This window comes from Procambarus clarkii, chromosome 14 (assembly GCF_040958095.1).
Source record: "Procambarus clarkii isolate CNS0578487 chromosome 14, FALCON_Pclarkii_2.0, whole genome shotgun sequence".
Taxonomy (NCBI): Eukaryota; Metazoa; Arthropoda; class Malacostraca; order Decapoda; family Cambaridae; genus Procambarus; species Procambarus clarkii.
Genome location: NC_091163.1, coordinates 38,754,418 through 38,766,830, shown reverse-complemented (window position 1 = coordinate 38,766,830; position 12,413 = coordinate 38,754,418). Strand labels below are relative to the sequence as shown.

The window sequence follows — 12,413 nt, the reverse complement described above, 5'->3', positions numbered from 1 at the left end:
GGGACAGCAGTGCGTTGATCAGGGTGTGGGGCAGTAGTGGGTTGATCAGGGTGTGGGGCAGTGGTGGGTTGATCAGGGTGTGGGGCAGTAGTGGGTTGATCAGGGTGTGGGGCAGTAGTGGGTTGATCAGGGTGTGGGGCAGTAGTGGGTTGATCAGGGTGTGGGGCAGTAGTGGGTTGATCAGGGTGTGGGGCAGTAGTGGGTTGATCAGAATGTGGGGCAGTAGTGGGTTGATCAGGGTGTGGGACAGCAGTGCGTTGATCAGGGTGTGGGGCAGTAGTGGGTTGATCAGGGTGTGGGGCAGTGGTGGGTTGATCAGGGTGTGGGGCAGTAGTGGGTTGATCAGGGTGTGGGACAGCAGTGCGTTGATCAGGGTGTGGGGCAGTGGTGGGTTGATCAGGGTGTGGGGCAGTAGTGGGTTGATCAGGGTGTGGGGCAGTAGTGGGTTGATCAGGGTGTGGGGCAGTAGTGGGTTGATCAGAATGTGGGGCAGTAGTGGGTTTATCAGGGTGTGGGGCAGTAGTGGGTTGATCAGGGTGTGGGTTGATCAGGGTGTGGGGCAGTGGTGGGTTGATCAGGGTGTGGGACAGTAGTGGGTTGATCAGGGTGTGGGGCAGTAGTGGGTTGATCAGGGTGTGGGGCAGTGGTGGGTTGATCAGGGTGTGGGGCAGTAGTGGGTTGATCAGGGTGTGGGGCAGTAGTGGGTTGATCAGGGTGTGGGACAGTGGTGGGTTGATCAGGGTGTGGGGCAGTAGTGGGTTGATCAGGGTGTGGGGCAGTAGTGGGTTGATCAGGGTGTGGGGCAGTAGTGGGTTGATCAGGGTGTGGGTTGATCAGGGTGTGGGGCAGCAGTGGGTTGATCAGGGTGTGGGTTGATCAGGGTGTGGGTTGATCAGGGTGTGGGGCAGCAGTGGGTTGATTAGGGTGTGGGTTGATCAGGGTGTGGGGCAGCAGTGGGTTGATCAGGGTGTGGGGCAGCAGTGGGTTGATCAGGGTGTGGGGCAGCAGTGGGTTGATCAGGGTGTGGATTGATCAGGGTGTGGGGCAGCAGTGGGTTGATCAGGGTGTGGATTGATCAGGGTGTGGGGCAGCAGTGGGTTGATCAGGGTGTGGGACAGTGGTGGGTTGAAGATCGGAATTAGCAAGTGAAGACAGTACATTTAGTTACAAACCTTGTTTACAATTTTAAGTGATATTGGATTTTTAATCAATAGTCTTACCACTACACCAGTCTCCGTGGTGTAGTGTTAAGACACTCGCCTGGCGTTCCGCAAGCGCTCTGTCATGGGTTCGTATCCTGGCCGGGGAGGATTTACTGGGCGCAAATCCTTAACTGTAGCCTCTGTTTAATGCAACAGTAAAATGTGTACTTGGTTGTAACAACGATTGTTCGCGGCGGGGATCGTATTCCAGGGACCTGCCCGAAACACTACGCGTACTAGTGGCTGTACAAGAATGTAACATCTCTTACTTGTATATATCTCAAAAAAAAAAAAAATAAGAGACACTTACAACCAATGGGTGTACACCTGAAGGAGTTGCGGTACTGAAAAAGTGTTGCTCTCTCAATGAGCTCCCCGAGATACGGCCGCCGAACAACGTTTGGTAAACGGTATCCAGGTTTACACCTACACTGGTACCCACCACGTCTGAAGCCATAACCATCTAATGGTTCACACTGTAACAAATAAAATAAATATTAACTTACACAAACATTTTCATTGTCAATACATATATGTACCCAAATCAAAACTTAAATCACAAAGATACTTTGTATAAAAAGGATTACAATATAGTATTACAAACTTGCATAAAGCAGAAACAGCCAATATCATGAACCAGCCTCTCAAGAAAAACTAAGTTTATAAAATGAACAAAGACAATTGATAGAAATACCTCTGTTGTATCTTTTTTGCATTTTGCAGTATCTGCAAATCGATTGGGTCCTTCATTGCCTTCTCCTTTTGGACACTGATTTATATCTATTCGATCAAAGTCCATCTCCATAACAGATATAGCAGTCAGCGTCGGATATTCAATGTGTCGAAACTGTGTGTGCCGAGGATATAAATCCGCTGCAATTTAAAAAGACATGAATAGTGTTTTTAATAATGAAGTGAAAATGAACTTCTTTTATTATTTATAGTATTTTATAAGTAATAAAATAAAATAATATCATTGCCTTGATATTTTGTTATAGATTCATCACTACTGTGATTTTGTTGTGAAAGAACCAACCTTAAATTAGAAAATAAGAAAGAAATTGCGATGAATTGAATTTGATGCTGTTAATGAAATACAACACTGTAGTGTACTTACCTACTGGAGTGATGGCTGGCACAGACCACTTGTTCGAGCGTCCACAATCAAAGTACGGCCGGGTGAACTTAACAGGTCCTGGATCCTCATCTGGAGCATTGGGTCCATGGAACACGTACGTCTCATTTGTGTTGTTGGAATAGCGGATTTTGACCTGGAAAATGGCTTTCATTAACACACATTCAATCTTTGCAACCTGCTTGATGGGGGTTCTGGGAGTTCTTCTACTGCCCAAGCGCGCCCCGAGGCCAGGTTCGACTTGTGAGACTTTGGTCCACCAGGCTGTTGCTTGGAGTGACCCGCAGAGCCACATACCCACCACAGCCCGGCTGATCCGGAACTTCTCTTAGAAAACAGTCCAGTTTTCTCTTGAAGATGTCCACGATTGTTCCGGCAATATTTCTTATGCTCGCTGGGAGGACGTTGAACAACCGTGGACCTCTGATGTTTATACAGTGTTCTCTGATTGTGCCTATGGCACCTCTGCTCTTCACTGGTTCTATTCTGTATTTTCTTCCATATCGTTCACTCCAGTATGTTGTTATTTTACTGTGTAGATTTGGGACCTGGGCCCTCCAGTACAGTATTCTCCATGTGTATATTATTTGGTATCTCTCTCATCTCCTTTCTAGAGAGTACATTTGGAGAGTTTTGAGACGATCCCAATAATTTAGGTGTTTTATCTCGTTTATGAGTGCCGTATATGTTCTCTGCATTCCCTCTATTTCAGCAATCTCTCCTGCTCTGAAGGGGGAAGTGAGTACTGAGCAGTACTCAAGATGGGACAACACAAGTGACTTGAAGAGTACAACCATTGTGCTGGGATCCCTGGATTTGAAAGTTCTCGTAATCCATCCGATCATTTTTCTGGCCGACACAATATTTGCTTGGTTATGCTCCCTAAACGTTAGATCGTTGGACATCATTATTCCCAAATCCTTGACATGCTGTTTTTCTACTATGGGAAGATTCGATTGTGTTTTGTACCCTGTTTCAGATCCTCATTTTTGCCGTACCTAAGTACCTGAAATTTATCACTGTTAAACATCATGTTATTTTCTGCTGCCCAATCGAAAACTTTGTTGACATCTGCTTGTAGTTTTTCAATGTCTTCAGCAGAGGTAATTTTCATGCTGATTTTTGTGTCATCTGCAAAGGACGACATGAAGCTGTGACGTATATTTTTGTCTATATCAGACATGAGAATAAGGAACAGTAGCGGTGCAAGGACTGTACCTTGAGGTACAGAGCTTTTAACATCGCTTGGACTCGATTTTATCTGATTGACTGTTACTCTTTGTGTTCTGTTCGACAGGAAATAGAGTATCCAGCATCCTACTTTCCAGTTATTCCCATTGACCTCATTTTGTGAGCTATCACCCCATGGTCACATTTGTCGAACGCCTTTGCAAAGTCTGTGTATACAACATCTGCATTTTGCTTTTCTTCTAGGGCTTCTGTGATTTTGACATAGTGGTTGAGTAACTGTGACAGACAGGATCTTCCCGCTCTAAATCCATGTTGTCCTGGATTGTGCAATTCATTGTTTTCCAGAAAACTAGAAATTTGATTCCTAATCACTCTTTCAAACACTTTTATTATGTGTGATGTTAGTGCAACTGGCCTATAATTTTTTGCCAAGGCTTTACTCCCCCCTTGTGCAATGGAGCTATATCTGCATATTTAAGTGCTGCTGGTATCTCCCCTGTATGCAGGCTCTTTCTCCATATTACTTTGAGTGCTCTCGCTACTGGTACTTTACATTTCTTTATGAATATTGAATTCCATGAGTCAGGCCCAGGACCTGAGTGCATAGGCATATTGTCAATTTCTCTTTCAAAGTCTTCCGAGTTTGTGGTAATATCAGTTACTGTATATTATCTGCAGCTTGAATGTCATTCATAAAGAAGCTGTCTGGGTCATCAACTTTCATGTTGTTTATTGGTGTGCTAAACATAGCCTCATACTGGCTTCTTAGAATTTCAGTAATCTCTTTGTTGTCCTCTGTGTACGTACCTTCATTTGTAATTAACAGTCCAATACTGGTCGAGGTTTTTGATTTTGCGCACGTGAAAAAATATTTCAGATTTTTCCTTATCTCTTGTATAGCTTTCTGTTCCAATTCCATTTCCTCAGACTCATATGACTCGGACTCATATTGATGCTTACCGTTGGGAAACAACAATTGATGACACAGTAGTACCTCTTTGTGGTGTGTTCACCATGGGACACGAGTTCACCAACCATAGAGACTGTATCAGTTACATAAAAGCCAGGAGTGACCAGAATACATTTTTCCAGTCACACCCAAACTAAGTCGCCACTCAATCACTTACTGACACTAGTTCATCATGCAACCACACAGTCTCACAGGTCAGTGAGGTCATTGAATCTTTGCAAGGGGCACCAGAAATTGTTCATTACCTTACTTGCCTGGAGTCTAACATCAATCAAGTCAGAGGCATCTTATACCAAGACACAGTACTACATTCTCACGCACTAACAAAGGTTACTGTCAAAACTCCTGGTGTACCTGACCTAGATCACGTAATAGCAGACAGTGACATGTCAAATAAAAGGTACCCACATAGAACCGTTCTAACATCAGATACAGAACAACACTTTTAGATACAGAACAACACTACTGCTGTTTATGTTGCCAATGTCACCAATGCCAACATTCGCCTTGCATCAGACACACACATTGAAGACTTCACCCATTATTTGTTACCAGTGCGAGTGGTGGATGAGGTCTCTGCTGAACAAATAGTACATGCACTCTCTCATATGACAAATTGAAGTCAGCGGTCTCACCTGAACATCTTAGTACCACAGACTTCCCAGATGCCCAAGCTCAGTTGCTGACCATCCTCACCAAACATTGTACTGTTGTTGCATTGACAGGAGAACTTGGACTGACACACCTCATCACTCACAAAATTCCTCTTGAACCAGGTACTTGATCAATTTATGTAGGGAGTAGTAGGGAGCCGGTCGGCCGAGCGGACAGCACGCTGGACTTGTAATCCTGTGGTCCTGGGTTCGATCCCAGGTGCCGACGAGAAACAATGGGCAGAGTTTCTTTCACCCTATGCCCCTGTTACCTAGCAGTAAATAGGTACCTGGGTGTTAGTCAGCTGTCACAAGCTGCTTCCTGGGGGTGGAAGCCTGGTCGAGGACCGGGCCGCGGGGACACTAAAAGGCCCGAAATCATCTCAAGATAACCTCAAGAATCAAGATGTACCCAAATACAGATTGCCTTATTCTCAACAAGCTGTTGCAAACTGACTTACTGATGAGATGTTACACAGAGGTGTTATTGAAGAAAGTACCTCTTCATGGAATGCTCCATTAATCTTAGTGCCCAAGAAGGATGGTTCTTGGCATCCTGTCGTTGATTTCAGAAAACTTAACCAAGTGACGATACCTGATAGATTTCCATTTCCCGTGCTCACTGACTTATTGCAAAACATAGGCCAGAATAATTTTTTATACATTTGATTTATTGCAAGGATTTTGGCAAATACCACTTGACCCAAAAAGGCCAGAACTGACAGCATTTTCAGTCCTTAATGGTCACTACCAGTACACTCGCATGCCATTCAGCATACACAGCAGCCCTATTACCTTCTCTACACTTATGACAAACTTTTGCAGACAAATGATAGAAAATACCCTCAAGGTTTATCTCGATGACTTCATAATCATGTCTAAGGATGTACCATTCCACCTTACACGTTTAGAACACACTTAGTTTTCTCATGTCAATGTTCGTGTTACATTGTTCATTTTGGTATCAAATTGTTCGCAATAGAACTTTCTAAAGGAATATATATACAAAAACAGGTGTGCTTCTCGCAGCAAACTATAAAATCTGCCAAGAGTTACCCCATGAGCAAGCATGGGGTAACCATCCATACCCACACCCATCCATAAACCCACATTAAATGTGTATACAGTACTATACTCTACTCAGTTTTTCACCTCAATTTTCATGCTACGTCGTTCATTCTGGTATCAAATGGTTCGCAATCTAAAGGCGCACATTTTAAAACTGTAATGATCAGAAGTTATGATAATTTTCGGTCCCATAATGATCGAAAAACAAATGGAATTCTAACAAATATTTTAATTTTGGACGCAACATGCATCCTCGCCGGGCATCCGTAATTATTTATGGATGCAATATCCATCCCCACCGGACGAAAGTGTTAAGTATGAAGCAATCTCAGCAAGATAGCATCAGGGAGCCACTAGGAGCTCCCTCCAGAAAATCTATACATTACCTGGTATGTAGTAAGTTCATCTTGCTGCTTGTTGGTGTGTGGCAGCCACGAGTAGTACCACTCATTGATGCGGTAGTCCTCCAGAGTATAGTTATGTGACCTCTGACCTGTGGGCATGATGGCCCCGAGGTCTTCCACTTGAAAGAAATTCAGTGTTGAAATCCTCTCAAGGTGCACAGGGTCATTGTAATCATCCATTCTGAAAAGTTAAATATCACAACTAAATAACCAGCAAAACACATGTGAAAAGAAAAGATGAGTATGTATGCCCATCCTCAAATGCTGTCTTTTCCTATGCGAGGGCTGGGTTATATATTTTCACCCACATTATTGAAACATTCACAATAATTCACAGTTATTATTAGGCAATATTAAGTTTAAACTGCATTTCAAATATGAACAATGCAACCAAAAATCCACAGACAAAAATAGTAATTTTATTGTGCTTTCATGCAAATTATCAAAACCAAACCTGTGTACAAAAAATTTAATACAGATTTTCCATCAAATGAGAGCACTCCAACAAGGTATCCCTAGGCTCACATCTGTGGCTGTAGATTATGTATTAGACCTGCTTTTATGACCTCTACATCACTCAGGGCTTCTAGCTTCTTAACTGATGAATGCCAATACGAATGGTGCACGTAGTGAAGAATGGTAAATTTGTTTGTAAAACAACATCCATTAACTTTGAAACTTACTTTGACAAATAAATCTACCATCTTTGAATAATGTTGTATCCCATGTTTTCACCTTTATTGTCTTATCACCTGACCCAGTGCGGGTATAAAATCAACCAGTTCTAAAAATTCTTTTCACTTGAGAATGAACCATGCAGGTTCGAAATGTTGTGCAAATTGTATAAATAAGTGTAATACATTCTATAGTAATTCACTTCTTTTCTTCACCTTGAAATTACGAAAATGAGTTTTGGAGAACTCCTCTTTCAGCTAAGCCCTGATGCTAAGAAAAATAGTTAGAGGGATAGAAGCCCTAAATCAGAAGATAGTAAATACAGAATATGCGGTCATATTCAATGAGACATCTTTGAAGAAGTGCACAACTTCCAGCATCTTTTCAAATTGATCATATAATACTGTAAGAGTAAACACTGCCGCCACACGTACCAGCATGTGTGTTCTGGGATACACACACGTGCCGACCCACCATCTCCAAAATATTTACCTAAACGCTCTTGGAGCAAACAGAGGCATTGTTTTATTATAGAATCCTTTGTAAGAGGATGTGAATGCCATGTTGGGCTGGAAGTATGTTGCACTTGCATTGATCTTTGGATTTGCTGCAACGTCTGCCACAGATGAGAGAAAGTAGTACATAAAACCAGGATCATACTCCGAGGCATTGTCCGAATCATTTACTGAAACGCAAGAAAAAAATGGAATTAGTTGCATAAATGAATTTTTTAATAACACTATTAAGAATTTGGTAGAAGTTTGTCAAATAAACATGTATAAAAACAAAACCACAAATGATACCCGGGACATGTGGAGCACAAAAGCTAATAAACCACAAGAATTAAAGCGTATCAAGATGTTCTGGCCGCACTGAATAAATAGATGATGGTAGACTGGTGAAGAGTGTATTAAAGTCAATTTATGAGTACTCGGTACTTTGTAGTTTCCAGGTGATAACACGGGTTCTCCAGGTTCAGTTCTGTGGCAGTTCAATTTCTATAACTTTCAAGATAATGGGAAGTGAACAGGATAAAAGTCTCTTTCCTCTGGATAAAAGTCTTGTTGAGGTCATGAAGCCTGTATAATATTTAGGCTTGTATTAAGTCCCCCCCCCTCCACACCAAGGTCAAAATGCTGACCTGTCCCAGGATGCAACCCACAACAGTTGCCTAATTCCTTGTTATCTATTTACTGCTAGATGAAAATAGGCATCAGGTGAAAAGGAAATGTGCCCAACCCTTTCTGTCGTGCCCAGGGTTTGAGGCCTGCATCCTTGATTGTAAGTTAAGTATGTAGATAGAACACTGTATTACAGGACCTTTGCTAGCCTAGAATAGATCTGTTTACCTGCTTTATATGTGAATCTGTTTCCCAACAGGAAAGTAACGGTGCTCAATACTTTATGGTTGGACTCGAACAAGTGGGACTTTATTCAACTCTATCCACTGGCCAAAATGCTGCTTCTTGTGCTATCCATGTTGGAGAGCACTGTGAGTCACATTCTTCTACTAGTTCCCATGTAACCAGTTCTATCCTGATTCCTAGCTCTCCCGTCTCAATTTGCGGGGTTTGATTGGTTCAGACCGTTCATGAAACGTACAACATAGCAGCATACTAGATGCACTGAATTTATAAGAACACTTTGTGGAAGGCAAAGTGAAAACTTATGAAAAGAAAGAAATAGGGGGATGTTTGGGCCCTTCCAGGACCCCTCATCTAGTCGTAACTACAAATACACATTCCTTTTTATTTCACACCTGAGGGCAGCGTTATGTACTTGTCAGCCATGTTAGTGACTCGTTCTCTCCTTTCCTTCACCCGTCCCACCCCAAATCCTTATCCCTTCCAAGAGCTATATGGTTGTAATGGCTTGCTGCTTTTCCCTGATAATTCCCTTGCTCCCCCTCTAATTACCTACCATTATTTACTATATGTAATAAAATAAAATGTAATTTTTACCTGCCGGTCTTTTGAACCGTGACTGAAGAATATACGACCAGAAAAATGCCCGCGAGTGGGCCATGTTGTGGAGATGATGAAGAGCCGTGCGGTTAGGAAAGATGGGGTTAATGTTTACCTGCCGGATATCTGGCAAATGCGACACACTGTCATGCGGCAGGTACAGATCCATCTGAAACAAATTACCAATTACACCAAAGCATCTAATGCACTATATTGACTACAGTATTTAATATTAGAGTATATTAAGCAGTACAGTATTTAACCTATAGTTGATCAATCTTACACAAGCAGCTTAAATTCAATTGCAAAGACTTTACATCAACAATCATCCGAGCATTCATAAACCTCATATAAGTTAGGTAGAGTATAAGAAGCATATTATCCCGATTAGATTAAGGACAGGTAAAAGTGCCCCACATGAGAAGTGTGGTTGAAATTTGCCCAAAGTGAAGCCCAACTATGTCATCACAGCCCATCCTCCTGTTTTGATAGTACAGTACTTATAGGAAGGATAAGGACCATAGTACATATACCAACGTGCAACGCAATTACTGTAGAAAGTAGAAGTCGGTACTATTGAATTTGGGCAAACCGGAAAATGATTTTCTATTTATGTTGCAAACACAAACTAAACTAAGCTAACCTAACCTTCCTAGTCCTAATACATACTATTTAAGGCCAAATATAGTATATACGTGTGCTGTACTAGGCCTAGGAATATTACAGTTTGTTTTTTGCTTCATTTTTTCTACCTTTTTTCAAACTTATAAAGTGAATAGCACAAAATTCTGCTATCTAATTGCTTAGTACATCAATCTTTGTACTGTGGTACAGTTACAAAAAAAAACAGCGTTGAATGTAATGAAATGCCATTTTCTGTGTTGGGCCCCGAGGCTCCCTACAGCTAATGGCCCGATATCCATAATATTAGTCTAGAGCAACAGTTAATCAAGAGTTCTTTGCCTACTGGGAACCACGAGCCAGAACCTGGTTCCCTCAGAGAGGCGAAGGGAGCAATGGCCTATGAAAACTCCACTTTGTGAGAATATAGTCATGTCTGCCGAACAGAGCCCAAGAACTCCTCCCAAGAAGAAACTACAAATAAGCAAATGTCCATTCAACCAGCGAGCCCACTCGTTGGCAACCCTCCCCCCTCACGCCGGGATGGGGGGTTGGGTGGCAAAAAAAACAAAACAAAAAAACACCAGCGTTGAATGTAATGAAACGCCATTTTCAGGGAGAGACCCAGAGGCTCTCCGGAGCTATACCGGGCTGATACGCATATATTAGACCGTGACAACAGTCAATTGATAGAGTTCTAGGCCTACCGTGGACCAGCACCAGAATCTGGCTCCCTCAGATGAGGCATAAGGAGCAATGGCCTATAGACACCACCCTGTAATTGGAAACAGTCTATGTCTGCCATCTACCAAGTCAGGCACCCAGAAAGGTAGGAATTCCAAAACAAACTACTGTACACCTGGTTAAAAACTGCAAACCAAAAGCCGAACTAGCAAACAGAACTCCCCAATCAAAAACAAGCAAATAAACATGATGTCACCACAGCCGCCACATTGCTATCTGCCCAACTGCCCCCACCCCCGAGAGGGTGAAGGGTAGGGAAGGGAGGGGGGGGGGGGGGCAGACCTCTTGTGCCGGCTAACCAACCTCAGTTCAAAGGCTACCTTGAGATGCTTCCAGGGCTTGAGATTCACTCCAGGGGTGCCTGGGTGCTCCAACACCCAGGCTCGCTCTCAAGGATGCCTTTGTCACACACAACTCAGGCATTTACCACCATGCAAAGCGTGCTGTTGGCCAGTTTGAGTGCACTGTATGCAAGACAACAACCAAGAAGCAACAGAAACAAAAAATGGTGATGACTTGGTGCACAGCGTATCAGGTCCCTCTGTGCTATGTCAAACGTTTTGACGAGTATCACAGTTTTGATGAGTTCTAAATGTTCAAGACTGGTGCAAAAACATGTAAATACAGAATAAGTGGGTGTAAATATTGAAAATAAATCACAAGAAATAGTATATTTTATTGAAAATAAGACATTTTTGTGCAAATACTTGTGACACAAATATCGGGATATAATATACATTGATAACACTTCTATGATAATAAATCGTCAAGTGAGACCATATTGAACCACACCAGTGAAAAAAATGGGTGTAAAATACGCCATAGATACTGTAAATAATACCACGAAAATAAATTTGTGGCAACTCTGGCTCCTTCTCCGTCACATCTGACTCAGCCCGGGCGCACAGCGCTCCAACGAACATGAAGTGTGATGTCATCAACCAACTTCTCGGCTCATTTACATCATTGGCAAGTACAATTAATCTTTTATTTTTTTCCCCGTGCTCAGAGAACACAAATAAAGACATTAAAAAGACAAATAAATTTGTTTGATTTTTTTTTTTTTGCGCCTGTGGGTGTTGAAGCTATTTGGACCCTTCGCAGTTTGAAGGTTAATCCTAACGTAACCAAATATGAAAAAATTACATGTTATATATAGTGTGTGCGAGGTGCGTGACATGAGTGACATGAGACATGCTTGGGAGCATCCTGAAGACTACAGTAGACAACACACTGCTCCTACAGTCCAACGGCCATACAAGTTTTTCCATATTCACATTATTTAGGTTTTTCATGACTGTTGTAATATGTATATATTATGGGCTGTTTTGGGTTCTTTTTCATAATTCCTTGACCATTTATGATTTTTTTTCCTGTTGAACAGCAGAGGTACAGAGGTACAACCTATAATTGTTGACAAAGTTATAAACAATTAATAACTGACCTTTGGCTTGATGAAGCAATTATCCTGAGTGACGAGGCGTATTAAATTATCAATCTTATCAAAGGTGTCCGTCTCCTGGTACTCAAATTGGGCCATTATGACGCCCAGTGTGGCGGCGACGTACCACACGACCAGTGCCTTCACCCCCTTCATCCTGGCCTGAGGTGGTCACTCCAGGGGCATACTTCTCCCCCAGGAGGGTGGTGAGGGTAGTGGGTGGTGGTAGTGGGTCACGGTAACCACACCAGGAGGCTGGTGATGGTAGTGGGTGGTGGAGTGGGTCACGGGGGGAACCACACCTTGTGATGGCGTCTCCTGTGTTGTGGTCCGCGGGCGGCGCTC

General features: G+C 42.6%; 1 protein-coding gene across 1 annotated transcript in view; it reads right to left on the bottom strand.

Moving 5' to 3' along the window:
* The window catches only part of LOC123770690 (uncharacterized), a 48,593-nt gene extending 36,180 nt beyond the window's left edge, over positions 1 to 12,413 (bottom strand). The window contains exons 1-7 of the mRNA XM_045762790.2: positions 12,072 to 12,413; positions 9,260 to 9,431; positions 7,791 to 7,983; positions 6,606 to 6,804; positions 2,320 to 2,473; positions 1,897 to 2,075; positions 1,513 to 1,678 (exon numbers count right to left, since the gene is read on the bottom strand). Of these exons, the coding sequence (XP_045618746.1) occupies positions 1,513 to 1,678; positions 1,897 to 2,075; positions 2,320 to 2,473; positions 6,606 to 6,804; positions 7,791 to 7,983; positions 9,260 to 9,431; positions 12,072 to 12,224 (1,216 nt within the window). The 5' untranslated portion in view covers positions 12,225 to 12,413. The remainder of the gene's footprint in view (positions 1 to 1,512; positions 1,679 to 1,896; positions 2,076 to 2,319; positions 2,474 to 6,605; positions 6,805 to 7,790; positions 7,984 to 9,259; positions 9,432 to 12,071) is intronic.